Here is a 24,782-nt window from a genome sequence, read left to right on the forward strand (position 1 = left end):
ACACCATATGCCTTCTTAACAGCCCTATTAACCTGGGTGGCAACTTTCAGGGATTTATGTACCTGGATGCCGAGATCTCTCTGTTCATCTACACTACCAAGAATCTTGCCATTAGCCCAGTACTCTGCATTCCTGTTACTCCTTCCAAAGTGAACCACCTCACACTTTTCCGCATTAAACTCCATCTGCCACCTCTCAGCCCAGCTCTGCAGCTTATCTATGTCCATCTGTATCCTATAACATCCTTCAGCACTATCTACAACTCCACCGACCTTCGTGTCATCTGCAAATTTACTAACCCATCCTTCTACACCCTCTTCCAGGTCATTTATAAAAATGACAAACAGCAGTGGCCCCAAAACAGATCCTTGCGGTACACCACTAGTCACTGAACTCCAGGATGAACATTTGCCATCAACCACCACCCTCTGTCTTCTTTCAGCTAGCCAATTACTGATCCAAACCACTAAATCACCTTCAATCCCATACTTCCTTATTTTCTGCAATAGCCTACCGTGTGGAACCTTATCAAACGCCTTACTGAAATCCATATACACCACATCAACCGCTTTACCCTCATCCACCTGTTTGGTCACCTTCTCAAAAAACTCAATAAGGTTTGTGAGGCATGACCTATCCTTCACAAAACCGTGTTGACTATCGCTAATCAACTTGTTCTTTTCAAGATGATTATAAACCCTATCTCATAACCTTTTCCAACATTTTACCCACAACCGAAGAAAGGCTCACAGGTCTATAATTACCAGGGTTGTCTCTACTCCCCTTCTTGAACAAGGGGACAACATTTGCTATCCTCCAGTCTTCCGGCACTATTCCTGTTGACAAAGACGACATAAAGATCAAGGACAAAGGCTCTGCAATCTCCTCCCTGGCTTCCCAGAGAATCCTAGGATAAATCCCATCTGGCCCAGGGGACTTATCTATTTTTACACTTTCCAAAATTGCTAACACCTCCTCCTTGTGAACCTCAATTCCATCTAGCCTAGTCGACTGAACCTGAGTATTCTCCTCGACAACATTGTCTTTCTCCAGTGTAAACACTGACGAAAAATATCCATTTAACGCTTCCCCTATCTCCTCTGATTCCACACACAACTTTCCACTACTATCCTTGATTGGCCCTAATCTTACTCTAGTCATTCTTTTGTTCCTGATATACCTATAGAAAGCCTTAGGGTTTTCCTTGATCCTATCCACCAATGACTTTTCGTGTCCTCTCTTCGCTCTTCTTAACTCTCCCTTTAGGTCCTTCCTGGCTAACTTGTAACTCTCAAGTGCCCTAACTGAGCCTTCATGTCTCATCCTAACATAAGCCTTCTTCTTCCTCTTGACAAGTGCTTCAACTTCCTTAGTAAACCACGGTTCCCTTGCTCGACAACTTCCTCCCTGCCTGACAGGTACATACTTATCAAGGACACGCAGTAGCTGTTCCTTGAAAAAGCTCCACATTTCGATTGTACCCATCCCTGCAGTTTCCTTCCCCATCCTATACATCCTAAATCTTGCCGAATAGCATCATAATTGCCTTTCCCCCAGCTATAATTCTTGCCTTGCGGTATATACCTATCCCTGCCCATTGCTAAAGTAAACATAACCGAATTGTGATCACTATCACCAAAGTGCTCACCTACATCTAAATCTAACACCTGGGCGGGTTCATTACCCAGTACCAAATCCAATGTGGCCTCGCCCCTTGTTGGCCTGTCTACATACTGTGTCAGAAAACCCTCCTGCACACACTGCACAAAAACTGACCCATCTATAGTACTCGAACTATAGTATTTCCAGTCAATATTTGGAAAGTTAAAGTCCCCCATAACAACTACCCTGTTACTCTCGCTCCTGTCGAGAATCATCTTTGCAATCCTTTCCTCTACATCTCTGGAACTATTCGGAGGTCTATAGACAACTCCCAACAGGGTGACCTCTCCTCTCTTGTTCCTAACCTCGGCCCATACTACCTCAGTAGACGAGTCCTCAAACATCCTTTCTACCGCCGTAATACGTTCCTTGATTAACAATACCACACCCCCCCCCTCTTTTACCATCTTCTCTGTTCTGACAGAAACATCTAAATCCTGGAACCTGCAACAACCATTCCTGTCCCTGCTCTACCCATGTTGTTGTATAGAATTACCCCACATTCCACAACAGGAGTTGATTCGGCAGAGCTGCTGATGCGTTGTTGTTTGCAGAACTGACTGAGCCTGGTTTTCCCGAATTTGGCAGTGAGGATGGAATCCCATCAAGACCTCCAAAAAAAGGAACCATGACTCATAAAGGGCAGGGAGAACATTTGAAATAAATGACCCAGTTTGTATTAGAAAGTTTGCAAATGGACCTAACTGGGTCTCGGGGTTTGTTGTAGTCAAGACAGGCCCAGTATCATAAGAGGTATGGACCCAGGATTAGATCCTGCGGAAGCATTTAGATCATTTAAGAAGGGGAGAGCCTTGACTAGAGGCAGTAGCGTCTTCTACATCTAAACTACCCATGGTTAGTACTGATCAGGAGCTTGAAGCGGCTGAACAGGCCGTCATGAGTCCAGAACTTGAGGTGACTGGGCAAGGAGGAGCAGAGGCTAAGGAACTACCAGTAACCATGGAAGAAATTGGAGAGACTGTCCCAAGCAGGGCAACACTCCGAGGAAGACCAGCAACCAGCGCTCCCAACGCGAACGGAGTCACCCCTGCCCAAATAGACTTAGCTAGAGAGACCAAGATCTCCAACACCTGGGGAGAATTATTAGTGGACCTGAGGGGGAAAGAATTTTGGGGTGACCAAGGTCTCGCCAAACCTCGGAGGCCACGTGATGTTATGTGATGTCCAGCCTATCGGGACGAAGCTTTCATGATTCCAGCAGGTTGGGGACCTTTCAAACCTGCAGAACAGATCCAGTCTGAAAGAAGAGTTGGAGTTGCTGGCTGATATTGTAATGTTCCTTTATACTTTCTGTAAATAGTTAGTTCTTGCCTCTAAATAATTGGTCTTCCTCCAATCAGAACCTTTATTTCCAGTCCGTATTTGTCTTTTTCCTATAACTACCTTAAATCTTACTGAGTTCTGGTCACTATCACCAAAATACTCCCCCACTGACACTTCCAACACCTGCCTGGCTTTGATGCCTAAAACTAGGTCAAGTAACACTACTCTTGTTGGGCTTTCTACGTGCTGACTCAAGAAGGTCTCCTGGAGGCACTTTAAGAATTCCTTCCCAACTAAGCTTTTCACATTCTGACCATCCCAATTAATATTGGGGAAGTATAAATCACCTACTATTATTAGCCTATTGCTTTTACACATCTCTGAGATTTGCCTATAAAATCTTGGCAGGTGGCATATATAGTAGAAAAATGTGAAGTTATGCACGTTGGTAGGAAAAATAAAGGAGCTGAATATTATTTAAATGGAGAAAGAGTGCAGAAAGCTGCGGCACAGAGGGATTTGGGGGTCCTCATGCAAAATCATAAAAAGCTAGCATGCAAATTCAGGAGGTAATAGGGAAGGCAAATGGAATATCGGCCTTTATTTCAATGGGAATTCCATATAAAAATAGGGAAGTCTTGCTGAAATCATTCAAGGCAGCAGTTAGACTGCACCTGGAATAGAATTTTAGAATTTGCAGTGTAGAATTCGGCCCATCGTGTCTGCACCAGCGCTTGCAAAGAGTACCCCACTTAAGCCCACACTATACCCCATCCCCTTTACCCAGAAACCCCACCTACCCTTTTTTTTGGACACTAAGGACAATTTAGCATGGCCAGTCCACCTAACCTGCACATCTTTGGACTGTGGGAGGAAACCGGTGCACCCGGAGGAAACCCACGCAGACAAGGGGAGAATGTGCAGACTCCGCACAGACAGTGACCCAAGCTGGGAATCGAACCTGGGATCCTGGAGCTGTGAAGCAACTGTGCTAACCACTGTGCTGCCATGCTGCCCCAGTTTTGCTCCAGTTTCTCTCTTAGTCTCAGTCCAGCATTTCTCTCCCACTCTCACTCCAGTTACTCTCTTCCTTTCTCTCATTCCAGTTCATATATCTCTCCAGTTTCTCTCTCACTCACTCCAATTTTTCTCCCTCTCGCTCCAGTTTCTCTTTCTCTCTCGTAATACAGTGTTTCTCTCTCTCAGTTCAGTTTTGTTCTTTCTCTCCCAATCCAGTTTCTCTCATTCTCTCTCTGTCCAGTTTTTCTCTCACTCACTCAGTTTCTCTCTCACTCCAGTTTCTCTACCTCAGTCAGTTTTTCTCTCTCCAGTTTACCTCTCCCTCCAGTTTATCTCCCTCTCTCTTGTTTCTCTCTCCCTCTCACCCCAGTTTATCGCTCTCCAGTTTATTTCCCTCTAGTTACTGTGACCATTTAAAGAAAGATATACTGGCATTGGAGGCAAAGGTTCACTCGGTTGATCCTGGGTATGAATGGATTTTCTTATGAGTAGAGGTTAAGTAGGTTGGGCCTGTACTCATTGGAGTTTAGAAGAGCGAGAGGCGACAATATTGAGACATAAACCATTCTCAGGGGCCTTTACAGGATAGATGCTGAAGTGATGTTTCCTCTTGTGGGCATAATCTCAGATGCCCATTTAAGACAGAGGAATTTTTTCTTTCGGTGAATATGTGGAATTCTTTACCGCAGAACGCTGTAGAGACTGGGATCATTAAATATGTTCAATGTTGAGATAGGCAGATTTTTAATCAGTAAGGAATCAATGATTATGGGGTAAGGCGGGAAAATGGAGTTGAAGACTATATCAAATGAGCCATGACCTCATTGAATGACTATGATGACTGACTTGATGGGCTGAATGGCTTACTTCTGCTCCAAAGTCTTATGGTCTTATTTTCCACAATGTGGTGAAGGGTACCAGCCTCCTCGAACAGGCGCCGGAATGTGGCAACTAGGGGATTTTCACAGTAACTTCATTGAAGCCTACTTGTGACAATAAGCGATTATTATTATTAAGGGTAGGAGTCAGATATTTTCCAAAATGGGTTTGCCGGGGGTGGGGGGGGGGGGGGGGGGGGGGGGGGGCGTGTGGGGGGCGGGGGGGGGGGGGCTGAGTATTTTCAAATAATTGGCGAAGGGTGGGGTGGTGGAGTGGGTATTTTCCACTAATGGAGTGAGTGGAGGGCTAGGTGGGTACTTTCGATCAATGGGACGAGAGGGCAGGTTAACTGGAAGGGTCCGGATATTTTCCACCAATCGGCTGAGGGGTGATATGAGGTATTTTCACCAAAGGGGTGAGGGGGCAGGGCTGGGTATTTTCACCAATGGGGTGAGTGGGCGGGGCAAGGTATTTTCCCCAGTGGGATGAGTGGGCAGGGCTGGGTAATTTCCACAGTGGGATGAGTGGGCAGGGCTGGGCATATTCCCCAATGGGGTGAGGGGCAGGGCTGGGTAATTTCCACAGTGGGATGAGTGGGCAGGGCTGGGCATATTCCCCAATGGGGTGAGTGGGCAGGGCTGGGTATTTTCCCCAGTGGGATGAGTGGGCAGGGCTGGGTATATTCCCCAATGGGGTGAGGGGCAGGGCTGGGTATTTCCCACAGTGGGATGAGTGGGCAGGGCTGGGTATTTTCCCCAATGGGGTGAGGGGGTGGGGCTGGGTAATTTCCCCAGTGGGATGAGTGGGCAGGGCTGGGTATATTCCCCAATGGGGTGAGTGGGCAGGGCTGGGTATTTTCCCCAGTGGGATGAGTGGGCAGGGCTGGGTATATTCCCCAATGGGGTGAGGGGGAGGGCTGGGTATTTTCCCCAATGGGGTGAGGGGGTGGGGCTGGGTATTTTCCCCAGTGGGATGAGTGGGCAGGGCTGGGTATTTTCCCCAATGGGGTGAGGGGGTGGGGCTGGGTAATTTCCCCAGTGGGATGAGTGGGCAGGGCTGGGCATATTCCCCAATGGGGTGAGTGGGCAGGGCTGGGTATTTTCCCACAGTGGGATGAGTGGGCAGGGCTGGGTATTTTCCCCAATGGGGTGAGGGGGTGGGGCTGGGTATTTTCCCCAGTGGGATGAGTGGGCAGGACTGGGTATTTTCCCCAATGGGGTGAGGGGGTGGGGCAAGGTATTTTCCCCAGTGGGATGAGTGGGCAGGGCTGGGTATTTTCCCCAATGGGGTGAGGGGGTGGGGCAAGGTATTTTCCCCAGTGGGATGAGTGGGCAGGGCTGGGTATTTTCCCCAATGGGGTGAGGGGGTGGGGCTGGGTAATTTCCCCAGTGGGATGAGTGGGCAGGGCTGGGCATATTCCCCAATGGGGTGAGGGGCAGGGCTGGGTATTTCCCACAGTGGGATGAGTGGGCAGGGCTGGGTATTTTCCCCAGTGGGATGAGTGGGCAGGGCTGGGTATATTCCCCAATGGGGTGAGGAGGTGGGGCTGGGTATTTACCCAATGGGGTGAGGGGGAGGGCTGGGTATTTACCCAATGTGGTGAGGGGGCAGGGCTGGGTATTTACCCCAATGGGGTGAGGGGGAGGGCTGGGTATTTACCCAATGTGGTGAGGGGGCAGGGCTGGGTATTTACCCCAATGGGGTGAGGGGGGAAGACTGTGTATTTACCCAATGGGGTGAGGGGGCGGGGCTGTTATTTACCCAATAGGGTGATGGGGGAAGGCTGTGTATTTACCCAATGGGGTGAGGGGGTGGGGCTGGGTATTTACCCAATGGGGTGAGGGGGCAGGGCTGGGCATTTTTTCCAGTGGGATGAGTGGGCAGGGCTGGGTATTTACCCAATTGGGTGAGTGGGCAGGGCTGGGTATTTTCCACAGAGGGATGAGTGGGCAGGGCTGGGTATATTCCCCAGTGGGATGAGTGGGCAGGGCTGGGTATATTCCCCAGTGGGATGAGTGGGCAGGGCTGGGTATATTCCCCAATGGGGTGAGGGGGTGAGGCTGGGTATTTACCCAATGGGGTGAGGGGGTGAGGCTGGGTATTTACCCAATGGGGTGAGGGGGCAGGGCTGGGTATGTTCCCCAGTGGGATGAGTGGGCAGGGCTGGGTATATTCCCCAATGGGGTGAGGGGGTGAGGCTGGGTATTTACCCAATGGGGTGAGGGGGTGAGGCTGGGTATTTACCCAATGGGGTGAGGGGGCAGGGCTGGGCATTTTTTCCAGTGGGATGAGTGGGCAGGGCTGGGTATTTACCCAATGGGGTGAGTGGGCAGGGCTGGGTATTTTCCACAGAGGGATGAGTGGGCAGGGCTGGGTATTTACCCAATGGGGTGAGTGGGCAGGGCTGGGTATTTTCCACAGTGGAATGAGTGGGCAGGGCTGGGTATTTACCCAATGGGGTGAGTGGGCAGGGCTGGGTATTTTCCACAGTGGAATGAGTGGGCAGGGCTGGGTATTTACCCAATGGGGTGAGGGGGCAGGGCTGGGCATTTTTTCCAGTGGGATGAGTGGGCAGGGCTGGGTATTTACCCAATGGGGTGAGTGGGCAGGGCTGGGTATTTTCCACAGTGGAATGAGTGGGCAGGGCTGGGAATTTTCACCAATGGAGTAAGGGGGCTGGGTATTTTCCCCAGTGGGATGAGTGGGCAGGGCTGGGTATGTTCCCCAATAGGGTGAGGTGCAGGGTTGGGCATTACACACGGGGCTAAATCGCTGACTTTTAAAGCAGACCAAGGCTGGCCAGCAGCACGGTCCGATTCCCGTACCAGCCTCCCCGAACAGGCGCCGGAATGTGGCGACTAGGGGCTTTTCACAGTAACATAATTGAAGCCTACTTGTGTCAATAAGTGATTTTCATATTTTCATATCATTTCTGACCAATGGGATGAGGGGGTGGGGTTGGGTAGTTTGACCAATGGGGTGAGGGGGCGGAGTCGGGGATTCTGACCAATGGGATGAGGAGGCAGGGTTGGATATTTTCCCCAATGGGGTGAGGGGGTGGGACTGGGTATTCTGCCCAATGGGGTGAGGGGGTGGGACTGGGTATTCTGACCAATGGGGTGAGGGGGCAGGGCGTGGTATTCTGACCAATGGGGTGAGGGGGCAGGGCGTGGTATTCTGACCAGTGGGGTCAGGGGGCGGGGCGAGCTTCTGTCAGGGTGAAGATGTCTGTCGATGCCCTTGTCCAGCAGCTGAGTGCTCTTCACCGGGCTTGTATCCGCCCGTACCTGGCGCCGCTGCTCACACTCATCACGCTGGGCGGCTCGCTGCTCAAAGCCAGCCAGCTCGTGACCGAGTCCTACTTCTCCAACCGGCGCAATGCCCTGAATGTGTGAGTATTGAAGGGCTCTAGGCCTCGCGGCCTGGGCGGAGGGTGCTACCGACCGCCCATTAAAGCTCTCGGAGCGCCGCTTGTGTCCCCACCCCGGCCGCCAGCTCCTCGTCGATCCCAGCTTAAGGTGTATATGCAGCCTAGATAGGGAAAGGGCTCAAACTTTCCCCAGAAGAGGGGAGTTCAGACTAAAGAGCCTCTTTGCTTAACGCTGAAGTACAAGGCAATAATGTGCACCCAGGTTCGAGGCACATTGATCTTGAGGTCTTGTGGAACAAAGTACAATGAGCACGAAAATTGCTCTTGAAATTTATCTTCACTCTGAGTCCATTGTACATAATGCTCCTAAGTAATTTCAAATAAACTGATGGGGAATACAGCACTATCTACACTGCTGTTGTAAACCTTGTGTTACAGACCGGGATGAGAGAACTGAACACCATGGAACTGAATTCCCTTCCCTTACTCTCTGCAACCGGTGTGTTTCTTTGGGAAGGTATAGGAGTGTGTTTCTCAACCTCTTGAATTTGGAGGCAATTTTGCATAATCAGCAGCAGGCTTTTAAAAAAGATTTTTAAAAGATGAATACTTATTCTTGCATTTACCCTGAATGTGTAACGCTACATCAATTACTCAGGGCACACATGTGGTCAAGAAAATTTAGGTGAAGCAGTGCACTTTTACATCAGAGATAGGAGTAGAATTAGGCCATTCAGCCCATCGAGTCTGTTCTGCCACTCAATCATAGCTGATATGTTCCACATCCCCATTCTCTTGCCTTCTCCACATAACCCCTGATACCCTTATTAATCGAGAACCTATCTATCTCTGTCTTAAAGACACTCAGTGATTTGGCCTCCACAGCCTTCTCTGGCAATGAGTTCCACAGATTCACCACCCTCTCGCTGAAGAAGTTTCACCTCATCTCAGTTTTAAAGGATCGACCCTTCAGTCTGAGGCTGTGCCCTCGGGGCTCTAGTTTTTCTTACTAGTGGAAACATACACTCCACGTCCACCCTATCTAGGCCTCTCAGTATGCTGTAATTTTCAATAAGATCCTCCCTCATCCTTCTAAATTTTTGGGTGGCATGGCCACACAGTGGTTAGCACCATTGTTTCACAGTGCCAGGGTCCCAGGCTCTATTCCTGGCTTGGGTCACTGTCTGTGCGGAGTCTGCATGTTCTCCCTGTGTCTGAGTGGGTTTCCTCTGGGTCCTCCAGTTTCCTCCTGCAAGGAAGGTAATTTGGACATTCTGAATACTCTGTGTACCTGAACAAGCGCTGGAATGTGGCGATTAGGGACTTTTCACGGTAACTTCATTGTAGTGTTAATGTAAGCCTACATGTGACAATAAAAATTATTATTATTATTAGATTTAAATGAGTACAGATGCAGAATCCTCAACCGTTCTAATATGACCAACTCTTCATTCCAGGGATCATTCTTCTGAACCTTTCCAAGGCCAGCACATCCTTCCTTGGATATGGGACACAAAACTGCTCACAACTTGTAATCAAAAAAATAGTTTTTCACTTTCCAAAATGGTGCTGCTGACATGTCTCCTTTCTTCTTCAATCGTGGTTTCCTACCCACTTTGGTCAACAGGGCTCACAACTGTGTCCGACCCATCTTCTGCATCTCTGCTCTCATGCCTTCTCCTCTTTCCCAGAACCAGTATAGGGTCTCCCTTGTCCTCACTTTTCACCTCATCAGCCTCCACATTCAAAGAATCATCCTCCACAAGTTCTGCCAACTCCAGCATGATGCCATCACCAAACATGTCTTCCTCTCACCCCACTGTCAGCATTTCGCAGGGATCATTTCCTTGGTCCACTCCATCACCCACAACACCTTCACCTCCTTTCTGCTCACCATCTAAGGGCCTAAACACTCTTCAAGTGAGGCAGTGCTTCACGTGCACTTCCTTCAATCTGGTCCATTGCATTTTCTGCTCCTAATGCGGTCTACTCTATATTGGAGAGACTAAATGCAGACTGGGTGATCTCTTTGCAGCACACCTTTGGTCAATTTGCAAGCAGGACCCAGACCTTCCTGTTGCTTGTCGATTCAACTTACCGTTTTACTCTCATGTCCACATGCCAGTCATTGGCCTGCTGTGATGTTCCAGTGAAGTCCAGCGCAAACTGGAGGAACAATACCACATCATCTTATTTGGCATGTTCCATCCTTTGGTATTTAACATTTCGTTCAACAACTTCAGACTGTGAACTCTCACCCACCATCACCCTATTTTTATTTTTAATAATAATCTTTTATTGTCACAAGTATGAAGTTACTATGAAAAGCCACATTCTGGCGCCTGTGCGGGTAAGCTCGTACGGGAATTGAATCCGTGCTGCTGGCCTTGTTCTGCATCACAAACCAGCTGTCTAGCCCACTGAGCTAAACCAGCCCTGTCAATGAAAGAGATTAAAATAAATACATTGACGACGAGTCATCCAGACTCAAAACGTTAGCTCCTTTCTTGTTCCACAAATGCTGTCAGACCTGCTGAGATTGTCCGGTATTTTCTGTTTTGTTTTGGATTCCAGTAATTTGCTTTTATAGTAGTTTATCGTTCTCATGATTGGTTTGTTGAAGGTGTTTTTGCTCCGAAAGAGTAGAAGTGATTTCAATAACTGGAAAAGTATATCTGGGCTATTGCAGGATTATTACAGGATACCTTCAGAGAGATGGATATTCAACTGGTCACAAAGTGCGTTACTTGTAGTTTTCTTACAGAGAGGTGAAGTTTCTGTGCTGGTGGACTTCGCAAAGGAAGGCAGGGCGACTTTTAAGATGTAGTAATCTCCAGGCTTTTAAAGGTGTGTATGTTACTGTCTCTTTCGGCAGCTGCCATTTCTTGATGTGTTCTCTGCAGACTGACCAGTTTCTCTATGGGATGATAGATTTTTCTGGAGGCGGTGCAGATCAGATGATTAAATACTTCTATTTTCCATCTTGAATGGTTTAAAGACAGAAGCTATTGCTAGATGATGGAGTATGGATGGAAGGGATGGTCTGTCCACACCTCCTTGTGATGAACTGGCTTCTCAACAGCTTCCTTTATAGTTTTTCATCTCATAGCCAGGGTGTCTTTGGTTGTGGAGTGTGGCAGGTAGTGTATAAATTGTGAGTTTCTAGTGACTCCATAAACCAGAGCAAGTGCAAACTCCATTGATGGGTTTCATCTTGATATGCTCATGGGGAACTCTGCCCTTAGTCATTCAATGGAGAATTGCTGAGAGACTTGAGGATATCTGGAAAGTATAAAAGAAACAGCCATCATAGCAGTCTTGATAGTGGCTATTTTTAAATAAAAGGCAGTTCTAGAAAATTATATACTGACAGCTGTCCATGTTCAAAATTATGAATATGACATGCCTCCACTGGGTATGACACTGAAGTTTTTATTATTAGCTTCCTCATTGCCTGTGGAAAGATTATCTTGTTGCATACATAAAGTGCGACATTTTATTTTTCTTAACAAAATGTGAGCATTGCCGGCAAGGAAAGCTTGCCCATTCTCAATGGCCATGGTAGTGAGCTGCCTTCTTGAACTACTGCAGTCCATCTGATGTAGGTAGACCCACAATACTGTTAGGAACAGAACGCCAGGTGTTTGACCCAGCAGCAGTGAAGGAATTACTATGCAGTCCAAGTCAGTGTGCTGTGTGGCTTAAAGGGGAGTTTTCCGATGGTGGTATCATGTGTCTGCGGTTCTTGTCCTTCTAGGTGGTAGAGGTTGCGGGTTTTGAAGGTGCTGTCGAAGGAGGCATTGCAAATCTTGTAGATGGTACACGGCACACTTCTTCTACTGTGCATTGGTGCTGGCCAGAATGAATGTTTAAGGTGACTGTTAGGATGCCAATTCATTGAGCTGCTTTGCCCTGGATGGTATCATGTTCGTGTTGGGGATAGTTATGGTGTGCACTTGTGTGGTGCAAGTGGCACTTACCACCTTTCATCCAAAGCCTGATTGTTGTCCAAGTCTTGTGCATGTGGACGTGGTGCTTCATTATCTGAGGAGTCATGAACATTGTGCAGTTATCAGTGAACATCTGCACTTTTGACCTTTTGATGGAGGGAAGGTCTTTGCTGAAGCAGCTAAAGATGGTTGACCCAAGGACACTACCCTGAGGAGCTCATGCAGTGATGTTGTAGGGCTGCGATGTTTGGTGTCCATAATCAAAATAATTTTGCATTGTGTTTGGTATGACTCCGACCATTGGAGAATTTCTCTCCCCTCCCCTCCGATTCCTCTCGAGTTAATTTTACTGGAGCTCCTTGATTTCACACTCTGTCAAATGTTGCCATGATGTCAAAGGCAGTCATTGTGACCTTCCCTCTTTAGTTGATCTCTTTTGTCCATGTTTAAATCCAAACTGAGTGTTAGTGAGCAGGTTATTGCTAGGCATGTGCTGCTTGATACAGCTGTCAACAACACCTTCCAGATGACAAGAGTAGACTGATGGGGCAGGATTGAATTTGTTCCCTAGCTTGACAGTAATGGCAAAGTGAGGAATATCCCAGACCACGAGGTTACAGATTGTGGTTCAAAATAATTTTGTTGCTGCTGATGCCCCACAGTGCTCATGGAGTCCAAGCTGTTAGACATGATCTGAATTGATTTCATTTAGAACACTGGTGGTGTCAAGCAACACGATGGACAGTATCTTCAGTGCGGGTTGGAACTTTTGCCTCCACAAGGACTTTGTACTGGTCACTCCTATCAATACTGTCATCACCAAATGTATCTGCATAAGCTCTGTACCTATTGACACTGATTTTAACCCCTTCCTAGCCACTTCTCCAGCCGAATGGAACCATTTACGACTTCAGACTGCTGTGTGACAGAACTGAATCTCTCATCCCACACCCTCGTCATCACAAAGATCACCTAACTGCAAAGTTGCTCATCTCACATCTTGTATAGTCCTAGCTGCTGCTGACGCCCATATCCATGTTTTTTTGTCATCTCCAGACTCAATGTTGCCACGGTTGGCATCCCATCTCTCTCATGAAAATTAGCTCATTCAGAATTCTGCTAATGTTTTCCTGACCAAGGCTTACCCCATTGCTTATGGCCTTGTTCAGTTTTTCAACAACTTGAATTCGCAATTCTCATCCTTGTCTTTCGATTACTGTGAACATTGCCCGTCTTGATCTCTAATCCTCTGGCCTACAACTTCACCACTGCCTCCCCTTTAAGGATAAACACCCTTCCCTTATTAGTGCTGTCTTGTATCCTTTACTTTACCATTGGTGGCTACTCTTTTAGCTCTCTGAATTAAAATTCTTTCCCTTAACTGTCATCCCTTTGACCGTCCTCTCATTCTTTAAGATGTGTATTAAAACCAATCTTCCCCACCATTTTGGTTGCTCCACTATCAATTTTTGTCTCACATTTCACTGAACAGAATTAAGGAATATTGTGCTATTGAGATGGACAGCAGACACCTGCTACTGTTCATATTGAAGTTTTAATGTAATTTTATTTCACAGTTGCATTGAAAAGGCATACGGATCTAAACTAGTTCAGCTGGCACCTGTCACAAGATTAAGAAAACGCAATTGTTTAACACTTTTTTACATGCATTGATGAATAATGATTAATGCTTGAGTTCCCTCCATGTATCTCCTTTTGCTGTTGATTAAATTTCCCTTTAATGATATGCATCAGCTACTCCACAGGCAGCGCAGCTGACAACGCCACCCCCCCCCCCCCCCCCGCCATTTTTTCCAGAGTCCTCCAATTCCTCAGCTAGGGCTCTCACTGGCTTTTGCCATGTCTGATACCCTGCTGACATTTCGCTCTGGGGGAGAAATCGCCACCCTCCTCTCACTTCACTCTTTATCCACAAAGGTGGACAGAAACGACCAAATGCAACATTTCTAAGCAGGAGCCACCTTATGTGTGATCGATCAGACAATGGTCGTCACTGGAAGTCTGACCTCTATAAAAAATATTGATGTAAGCCATGAAACAAGATGATTATGACATGCTTCAAAATGTTTGTGATAGTATTTTAAATTCTACACATTTATTTGGTAAATTTTTCTAACTCCTTCTAACCACTAACCTTCCCTTTAATCTTTTCGACAGAACTGTTAACACAGTAGATTATTAAAAATACTAGAGGGAAACATTTGAGTTACTCCAGAGATCCTAAGATAACTTGATATAGAAACTCAAAAATCTCAATAACACTTTTCAATTAATATGTAGTTCCATTAATTGTAAGTGATGTACGATAAGGGTCACAAGCAATTAGTTATTTCCTGTTGCACTAACCCCTAAATTGAACATATGAGTGATTGCACTGGAACTATCTTGGCATTAAAATTATTTTTACATTTTTGTTTTATAGGTATTTTGTCAAATTTTCATGGGGTTGGACCTTGGGCCTGCTGCTTCCTTTTGTTTTTACTTCAAACTACTTTGTTCAAAGGGATGTTCTGTTTGCAGTACGTCGAATAACGTCGTGTGTGGTAGGAACTGCTGTTTGGTTTTTTAGCACAAGGTTATTTCACGTTATCGAAAATTTCACGGGTGAGTGCTACGAATCTCAAAATGTGACCGTTCTGCACGAATTTGAAAATCTATACACTTGCAGGAAACATGGCCATTTGTGGCTTGGCTTCGACATCTCTGGACACTCCTTCTTATTGTCATACTGTGTGCTGATAATAGCAGAAGAAATAGCAGTCGTGAATGAACTTCACAAAGTGGAACAAAAGCGAGGAAAGGCCACCGCCACAATCATTAAATCACTGTTTATTGCTTTAAATGCTTTGCTTTTGTTGTGGGTTTGGATGTTTTTTTGTACCGCAATCTATTTTCATGATATGCCTCATAAAATAATTGGGACTGCTTTTGGAATTTCTGCCTGGTACGGAACATACAGATTTTGGTTTAAGAAATCCTTTTCTCCTGGATTGCCACCTGAAATTGGGAAGCAAAAGGTGTAGTAATTGGAGGTACTCCAGTTCGAAGAGTGGAATTTCTATTGACTGTACCCATCATGTCTACAGGCTCCAAGCATAAAGGCTGTAACTTGTGCTTTGACAATACATGTGTATGGCAGATCAGTATTCTCCATACATCATCCTGGATCCTTTGGTGGGATCTCCTGAAGTCTGATTTAATATATGTATAATATTTCTGCTCTGGCTGCTCTTCCGCACAAGAATATTAATAATAGATCAACTGAATATGTTTCAAAATGTACTTTGCTTTTCTATAGTTAGTTTAGTTACCTGCTTTGCCATTTGTGTATGCCATGCTGGGGTGTTTTTTTTAAGTTTAGTATTTTAAAGGAGGAAAAGTTATATTTTCAGCTTGAATTATTTCTGCATATGTAGCCATGCAGCAGCCTAAGTGTAATTGTGGGATAATAAATCTCTATTTTGTATTTTGGAAGATGCTGGCAATTATTGTGCTTCTCTTGATTGTGTTATGCTATTGCCTTCAAAATTTCAAATATCACCAATTTTTTAATACTTTCATGCTACAATTCTGTTGTTTAGCTTCAAATAATTAAATTAATAATCAGGGCAGTTGCTATTTTATCCATTTGTCTTCATTTATATATTTCTCAACTCTATTTAATCTGTTCTTCATTGTCTCTGTTACATGTACGTTGTGCTAAGGTTTATGCGTTCTTTATTTCAATTTTTCGCTCTGCTCTGTGATAGCTGAAGAAAACAATTCTGTGCAGTAATAGCTATTTCTCCATTGCTTTTTGGACATTTTATAAAAATTGTACATAAATATGTGCAGGGAAGAAATATCCAGTGGTGGCAGTTAGATAAAATAGACAAATTAGCTTTTGTTATTAATGCTCTGAACAATAGTAGTAATTGTAGATATTCAAGTACTTCGAGTAGAATTTCTATTGATGTAGACCATACCCATCATGCCTTGGCACATAGGCCTGCATAATTTATCTTAAAATATAAGTATAATGCTTTATTTTAGCTAGTGGCTAATTAATGCCCTTAACTTTAAAACTTCAAAGTCAAGCAAAAACATCCAACATGCTAATATTTCAATGAAGCTTTTGGCAGGCAGTTAAAATGTCATTGTGTTTTTCAGTGTTCCAAATGTATTAAAAGCATCTTGTATATAAACCTATAAGTGATGAAATAGTATAATACAACTTGAGTAATATTTATTGTATGATGCCTACATTTGTTCCTGCAGCTATTATATTTATTTCCCACGAGTAAACTAGAGTTACAGAGTTTTTCCAGCTGGGATGTCGCTTAAACTTACTTTCTCCAGCTGGGATTTCACTTGAATTGTTAACTTTGTGACTTGCCTAAAATACTTGGTGCCAATATTGCTGCAGATATTTTACCTTCAAAGCATGGTGGTTGTCACACTCCCAAGTGCTTGTGGAGAACACTGCTTACAAGTTTTTTTTTGTGTACCAATATTTATAGTGCCAGGTGGATTTAAGAAGCTGAATTGTTGAAATTTATAACATTGTACTGTTTGAAACAAAGCATAATGTGTGGTCTGCTGCAACTGAAGATTTATTTTGTGATATGGGGGGGTATATTCCTTGGACAGTATTATATTTGTCTCATTCTATATATGGATGTATTTTTAAGAGCTGATTGCATGTTGTTCACAACACTGGATTTGGAAATGATCAAGACCACTGGTGCTGTAATTAAATAATTCTACAACATTTAGACCAATGTTTACAAATCTGTTTCTCTTACCTGTTTTTTGTCAGTTTTATTCACATAGGAATGTACATTAAAATAGTATTTATCTGATTCACATTTTGCTCCATGTTTTGAATGCAAAGAAAGATTTTTTGAAATGTAAATGTTCACCAATTTGTATATAGAATTGAGAAGAAATACTACTGAATATGTGGAATGTCATGAAATGTTTCATCTGTACGATCGATTTAAGAAAAGTAATTTAGTGAATTGGATTGTGCACAGTAGATGTGCATAATGGTTTGAGAATTTGTCATCGTATATTTAAAATTTGCCAAGTTTTAATGCAAGTGACATTGTCTTTGAAATTTAACGTTATTCTGTGTCCTGTTTAAGTTTCTCCCAGAATCGAGAAAAAGTCTTTGATCTACTCTTTGTACTTTGAAACACTATAGGAAGGAGTGCAGCAATTGTAACACAATTTTAATTTGCATGTTCACAGTTTGCAGCTATGTATTTTTCCATTAAAGTATTTAATATTTTTAAGTAATGCGTTGTGACTGTTCAATTGGATCAAAAGTTGATTGCTTGCCCTTTAATTTCCTCCAGCCATACAACCTTCAAGAACTCTGGTTCTTTCCTTCCAGCCGTACAATCTCCAAGACCACTGCTTCTTTCTGCTGTGGCTACTCCTTTCACCTTGTTCTATCAGCCACCGTTTCTAAAATTCTGCCTTTCATACCCCAAATCTGGGGCGGGATTCTCCGAAATGGAGGCAGAGTGTCCGCGCCGTTGTGAATGCCGTCGCATTTCACGATGGCGTGAAACTGGCGCGGGCATTACCGATTCTGGCCGCCACATGGGCCGGCAGGGCGCTGGAGCGGTTCACGCCGCTCCAGCCTCCCTTCCCACCGCCAACTGGCTGCCGTGCCACGCCATGCGTGCGCAGTGGTGCCACGCCAACCCACGCATGCACGGTGGACTTCCTCAACGTGCCGGTCCCGACACAACATGGCGTGGGGGTTCAGGGGCCAGTCGCGTAACAAAATAGGTCCGGGGCTGGAGAGGCTGGCCCGCGGAATGGTGGGCCCTGATTGCGGGCTAGACCCCATCGGAGGCATCCCCCCCTCCCCGGTGAAGGATGCCCCCTGACCCTGTGCGCAGAGTTCCCGCCGGCTGCGAGCAGGTGTGGATGGCGCTGGCGGGACTCTGCCGTTGCTGCACGGCCCATCAAGGAGAATTGGCGGCCCGGCTGTGGACAGCGGCACGTAAACGGTGCTGCGGCAAACGCTCCGGCGCAAATGGCACCGATTCTCCGCTCCTCGGAGAATCGCGTGCCGACGTTGGGGGCGGTGTGGAGCGGTTGCGGCGATTCTCCGGCATGTTGCCCTGGCTTGGAGAATCCTGTCCCTTGTCTTCTGTGTTCCTTTAAGACTCTCCTTAAAATCTTTTTTCAATCAGAGCAGCATGGTGGTTCAGTGGGCTAGCCCTGCTGCCTCACGGCGCCGAGGTCCCAGGTTTGATCCTGGCTCTGGGTCACTCTCTGTGTGGCGTTTGCACATTCTCCTCATGTTTGCGTGGGTTTCGCCCCCAAAACCCAAAGGTGTGCAGGGTAGGTGGATTGACCATGCTAAATTGCCCCTTAATTGGAAAAAATGAATTGGGTATTTTAAATTTATAAAAAAACTAAAAAAACTTTTTCATTCTCATTTCCCAATCTTTAAGTCATCCATCCCGGCATCATCTTGATTTGGTGTCAGTTTCTGTCATAATAAAATAGTGAGCTGATATTGGGGACCAGATTTTGAATGTCACTACGGCAGATGGTGGAATTGAATTGGCCTACATGTGACTCCGGACCCACCACAATGTTACCCTTTGAAATGGCCTAGCAAGCCACTCCATTCAAGGGCAATGCTGGCATCTCCACATCAGTTCAAGGGCAATTAGAGATGGTCAATAAATGCCGTCTTAAAGAGCGTCGCCCAGATCCTGTAAAACGGATATATATCTAGAAGGGAATGCTTGTATAGGTTTTATAATTATGAGAAATGGAAGACTTAACATGCAATCCATACGATAGTTGAATGTCAATGTAAACAATTACTAGCTTTATATATTTTTGTTTCTTCACACCGATCACATTGGTTAGGGTAGTACAGGGATGTATGTGGCCTCCTCCAGTATTGCTATTGTTGAGTTCCTGATATATTGGTCCATGCGTGAGTTAGCCATCGGCTTTACTCTGGGCCCTTACTCCTCAATGGCTGTGGGAATTGTGGGAGTTAGAATCATAGAATATACAGTGCAGAATGAGGCCATTCGGCCCATCGAATCTGCACCGGCCCTTGGAAAGAGCACCCTACTTAAGCCCACGCCTCCAACCTATCTCTGTAACCCAGTAATCCCACCTATCCCTTTTGGATGCTGGGCAATTATAGCAAATCCATCTAACCCACACATCGATGGACGATGTGAGAAACTCACGCAGACACAAGGAGAACGTGCAGACTCTGCACAGACAGTGACCCAAGCTGGGAATCGAACCTGGGACCCTGTGGCTGTGAAGCAACTGTGCTAACCACTGTCCTGCCGTGCTGCCCACAGTACTCGCCATAAATTCTCTCTGGCTTATCTTGGGCGGGATTCTCCCCTACCCGGCAGGACGGGGGTCCCGGCATAGGGGAGTGGCGCCAACCACTCCGGGGTCGGGCCTCCCCGAAGGTGTGGTATTCTGCGCACCTTTGGGGGCTAGCCCCGCGCCGGAGCGGTTGGCACCACGCCAAAAACCGGTGCCAGCGGCCCTTCAGGCCCGGGGCTGGCCGAAAGGCTTTCGCCGGTTCGCGCATGTGCTGCCGCTGACGTCACCACCTGCTCATGCGCGCTGTGGGTTTCGCTTCATGGTGGAGGAGAAAGAGTGCCCCCAAGGCACTGGCTCGTTCCCTGATCGGGGGCCCCGATCACGGGCCTGGCCACCGTGGGGGCACCCCCCCGGGGTCCGATCGCCCCGCGACCCCCGGGACCCCGGGGGCCCGGTCGCGCCGCCGATCCCGCCGCCACCAGAGGTGGTTCAAACCTCGGCGGCGGGAGAGGCCTCCCAGCGGCGGGACTTCGGCCCATCGCGGGCCGGAGAATCGCCGCAGGGTCCTCGCCGATCGGAGTGGCGTGATTCCCGCCCCCGCCACTTCCCGGGTGGCGGAGAATCTCTGCCACGGCGGGGGCGGGATTTTCGGCGGCCCCAGGCGATTCTCCGACCCTGCTGGGGTCGGAGAATTTCGCCCCTTTTTCCTATTTGGCTTCGCCAGTTTTCATATTGTAACTGCAGTGGAACTTATACATGATTTATCAATGCATGATGTTCAGAGTCCAGTGTATTCCGGTTTTAATTTTCTTATACCATTAATGCATAGTTCAATAATTTCAGTGCATTTCACAATTTCCACTTTTTACATCATGCACTGATTGATGAAATGCATGGGATTAGAAAATTGGTGTCGGACAGTACCATGAGCAGCTGTCTCCAATGCTAGGTAAAAAGACAAATGTCTGCTATACGGGTTGAGAAGCAACTATTACTCCAAACAGCAAAGCAGCCAAGAGGGACTTGAAGGTTAAGCTGGTCATAAGCACTGAATGATCAATTTTTAAAATGCTCAAGTACAAAATTGCAATCTTAGATTCAGATATCCCTAAACGCTGGACAGACATCCATCAAACCCGACATCCTACTGGATAAGGCACTTGTTAAGGAAGAAGTTAAAAATGGGGGGCGCGATTCTCCCAAAACGGGAGAAATCGTAAGGCTGGCATCAAACCCGGGCGGGTTTGACGCCAGCCCCCCCCTTCCCGACCGGGAACCGATTCTGGTCCCCGGTCGGGGCTAGCAGCCCGACGCCGCAAGCTCCGGCATCACGGGCTTAACGAATTTCGTTAAACCCGCTTGCCGGAGTTAGCGCCGGCTGACGCGTCATATGACGTCAGCCGCGCATGCGCGGATTGGAAGACTCCAACCCGCGCATGCACGGATGACGTCATCGCGTATTTGCGCGAAACCCGCGCATGCGCGGGCCGGGATGCCCCTCAGCCGCCCCGCGAATGGATACTGCGGGGCGGCGGAAGGACAAATAGTGCGCGGGCCCATGGCACCCTTGGCACGGCCGTGGTACTGCCGTGCCAATCGGTGCCATGGTTATAAAAAGCGAGTTGTTCCCGCCGTTTTTACGAACGGCCAGACCAGGTCTCTTTGCCGTTCGTAAAAACAGCGTAAAGGGCTGGGACTTCGGCCCATCGAACAGCTGTGAATCGCTGCCGGCCGTAAAAAAACGGCGGCAGCGATTCGTGTCGGGAGTTGGGGGGGGAGAATAGCGGGAGGGCGGGAAAAATGTCGGGAAGGCCCTCCCGCTATTCTCCGACCCGTCGTGGGGGTCGGAGAATTTCGCCCATGGTTCATAGTAGGAGGCCATTTAGTCTGTTGTCTGTGTCTCATATCTGATAAATCTCTACTCTAATTATTTCAAAGCATTCTTGCTTAAATAATATATCGGGGGGAGAATGCATTTGGTGTGAGACCATGACAAGACCTCAATCTGAGTGAATGCATGCTATTCTGGCAGCTGCCATGATACATTTATCCTCCACTAATCAGCTGTACCCACTTTGTGTTTTTGGGCCACCTACAGGAACCAGTGGGGAGAACGTGCAGACTCCACACACTGATCCAAGCCGGGAATCAAACCAGGGTCCCTGGTGCTGTGATGCACCAATGCTAACTACTGTGCTACAGTGCCGCCCCATGCCCAGCTCTTCCAATCTCTTGAGCTCTGCTTCAACTTTCTGATGCAGTGCTTGTGGCACTGGTCTAGCAATTTGGGCATAGAATCTGGATTGACATCGATTTTGGCTTTGACGCCTTTAATCCGGCCTAGTTACTTGTGAAACACGTCTTTATACCTCCTTCGAACATCATGGAGGACGACATTGGGTATTTTGAAAATTTCTACCCAATTGAGCCTATTCTTCTGTAACCCGCCTCTTCCCACCAGACTGGGTCTATCCTCTTCCATGACATCCAAGGGCAGATTGGCCTCCTTCTCTAGTACTCCACTGGTGAATTGGTGGTTGTGAGGATCTTCAAAGTCTGCCTGTGTACGTGGAAAGCTTAGCTGTAGTATTATTCAAACTTAAAGTCTGATAGTTCTCCTGGGGATGGTCTCCCCCACAATGATAGCAGTCCACCTCCCATTTGGGGTGATGCCCCATCTTTTATCTGGTCCTTTGACTCCAGTCTGGTCCCGAGGACCGTTCTGGTTTTCTGCTGTGCCTGTTGAGCTAGAGCACTACTGTCCCATACTTGGTTAACCTCCCCTTCAGCCACACTTTGGAGTTCAGTGGTCCTTTTGTTGCTGACGTTATCTAGCTTTTTCCAATGTTACAGTGGTTTCCGCCAGGAGCTTCTGGATATTAAGGTTATAGATCCCACAAGCCAGCTGGTCACGCAACTAAACCCGTCCAAAACTCAGTGCTCAGCGAGCTGGCGAAGACTGGCTATAAATGCTAAGACAGACTCTTGATGCTCTCTCACTGCAGAGCTAAACTTGTAATGTTGGAGGATAATTGGGCCTTGGGTTGAAATGGTCTTTGAGCAATTGCACTATCTGGTCAAAAGATCTCCAAGTCCAGTGCCCCCGGGGAATTAGAAACATAGGAATTAGGAGCAGAAGGAGGTAATTCAACCCTTTGAGCCTGATCTGCCATTCAATCAAATCCACCTCTCTACCTGTTCTCCATATCCCTATAACACATTGAGCATGACCGGTTTCTAATAAAATTATATGTTTTGGGGGCCACAACTTGTCCGAAGTATCACCTTCTGCTTGACCTGGCATGTGATCTTTGCGGTAAAACAGATAGTGGAGCCCTTCGATGTACTGACTCAAATCCTCAGCCCCTCGGTCAAATGGGCGCAGTTACCAATGGTAGGCATTTTGACTCATGGTTTAATGATTCCCAACTCTTGCTGCAGCTTCAGTACTTTGTCAATTTCTCCTTCTTTTCTCCCATCAGTTCACAATGTTTGCAAGCTGTGAAAACATTTTTTTCATTGCCAATGTGGTGCCTCATGACATACACTGGAGGCTTCCAGGAATTAACAAAGGGGTTTATTGATGAAAGATAAAAGTAGTTAAGTAACAGGCACAGAACACAATACAACAGGTCTTAACACTTCGGCTCCGGGGTCCACAATGCCCGGGATCCTGCTCCAAGGCCCCACTAAAACTCCCTATTGGCGGTGTTCGCATGCTCCTGCACAACTGCTCCTGAGCCGGTCACATGCTCTGTTGAGCCTGTCCCCTTAAAGGAGCTGCGCTACGACAGGGGAGTTGAGAAGTGGTATTGGGCAGGAACTCCCCATCATTCTTGATCTCTGAGTCCATGGGATCTGGTGTTGCTATAAATGCCAACCCAATAATTCTGATCACCAGCTCCTTTTTGGGTTGTGCGGATGAAATTATGGTGCCCCGACATTTCTCTGTTGGGCGATCATGTGATCGCACCTTTCTCCTGAATGGTAAAGGGAGCAGATTGTCACTGTATGGATAATGTTTCAGCTACAGCTGAATAGCTCGAGATATGTGAAGGCAGCAAGAGGTTATGTGAGGCTAGCAATGATGGAAGTTATGGGTCGGTGAGATGGAGTATGCAAATGCTAGTCGTGAGTCCTGAATACCAAGCACTGCAGCTGTGTGAGTGACAGTGGTGTAGTGCATTGGGTTGTGAGACAGGCTGGTAGCTTCGTAGGTGTGTGATGTGAAGATGCATTCATTGATCTTGACTAATGCTTGTGAGGTCATTCAACTACTTTCTGCACTGCAATTCGATCCTCGGGTCCAGATTTTGATCAGTGACCTCCCTGGCCAGTTGCTCCTACTTCCTTCTGCGGGCACAATTTATGGCCTTCTGTGAAAGTGCAGCCTCTGCTTCTATATGCCTATGTCACTAAGGCTTCCAGAGCAACATTGGTGAATTCTGGAACCTTCTCCCCAGGGCTGGTGCTCCATTTCCCTTCCAATTGAATGTCTCTATGTTTATAGACCAGTATTCTACTGCAGCTTGGACTTGAAGTTCTTCAGGCCAGTCTTCTCAGCCCAACCATCTTCAGCTTCATCAATGGCTTCCCCCCCCATCATAAGGTCAGAAAAAGAGATGTTTGCTGATGATTGCACAATGTTCAGTACCATCCGCATCTACTGAAGCACTGAGTCCAAATGCAGCATGGACGACATTTGGCTTTGGCTGATAAGTGGCAAGTAACATTAATGCCACACAATGACCATCTCCAACAAGAGAGACTGGAGCAAAGGTTCGGTGGGAACAAATGCAGCTGAACAATGGGCTATTTTCAAAGCAGAAATGGTCTGGACAGTCAAGATATATTTTGTTACAAGGGAAAGGTAGGGTAAACAAATCCAAAGCTCCCCAAATGAAAAAGGAGATGAAAAAGTGAGGTTATGACAGGTATCAGGCGGACAATACAGCTGAGAACCAAGAGAAGCACAGAAGGTTCAGAGGGGAGGTGAAAAAACACACAGAGAAATGAAAAGGGATTATGAGAAAAGACTGGCAGCCAACATAAAAGGGAATCCAAAAGTCCTCTGAAATCATATAAATAATAAAAGGGTGGCAAAAGGAAGGATAGGGCCAATTCAGGACCTAAAAGGGATTTACACATGGAGGCAGGTGCCATAGTTGGGGTATTAAATGAATATTTTTGCATTGTCTTTAACAAGGAGATAGATACTACCCAGGACATGGTGACAGGTGAGGAAACTCTGTCACTAGAAGCGTTCAAAATTGATGAGGATGAAT

General features: G+C 46.7%; 1 protein-coding gene across 2 annotated transcripts; it reads left to right on the forward strand.

Annotated features, from left to right (window-relative positions):
- Positions 1 to 8,044: 8,044 nt before the first annotated feature.
- On the forward strand, positions 8,045 to 17,462 carry fitm2 (fat storage inducing transmembrane protein 2). Of its 2 annotated transcripts, none has more exons than XM_038803215.1 (2): positions 8,045 to 8,236; positions 14,609 to 17,462. In XM_038803215.1, exons 1-2 carry the CDS (start codon positions 8,070 to 8,072, stop codon positions 15,207 to 15,209), a joined length of 768 nt encoding a protein of 255 aa, XP_038659143.1. In that variant the 5' UTR covers positions 8,045 to 8,069; the 3' UTR covers positions 15,210 to 17,462. The 2 variants fall into 2 exon arrangements, with proteins under 2 accessions (XP_038659143.1, XP_038659144.1); XM_038803216.1 differs by lacking the exon at positions 8,045 to 8,236 and adding an exon at positions 13,976 to 14,228.
- The last annotated feature ends 7,320 nt before the right edge of the window (positions 17,463 to 24,782 follow it).

This window comes from Scyliorhinus canicula, chromosome 7 (assembly GCF_902713615.1).
Source record: "Scyliorhinus canicula chromosome 7, sScyCan1.1, whole genome shotgun sequence".
NCBI classification, from domain to species: domain Eukaryota; kingdom Metazoa; phylum Chordata; class Chondrichthyes; order Carcharhiniformes; family Scyliorhinidae; genus Scyliorhinus; species Scyliorhinus canicula.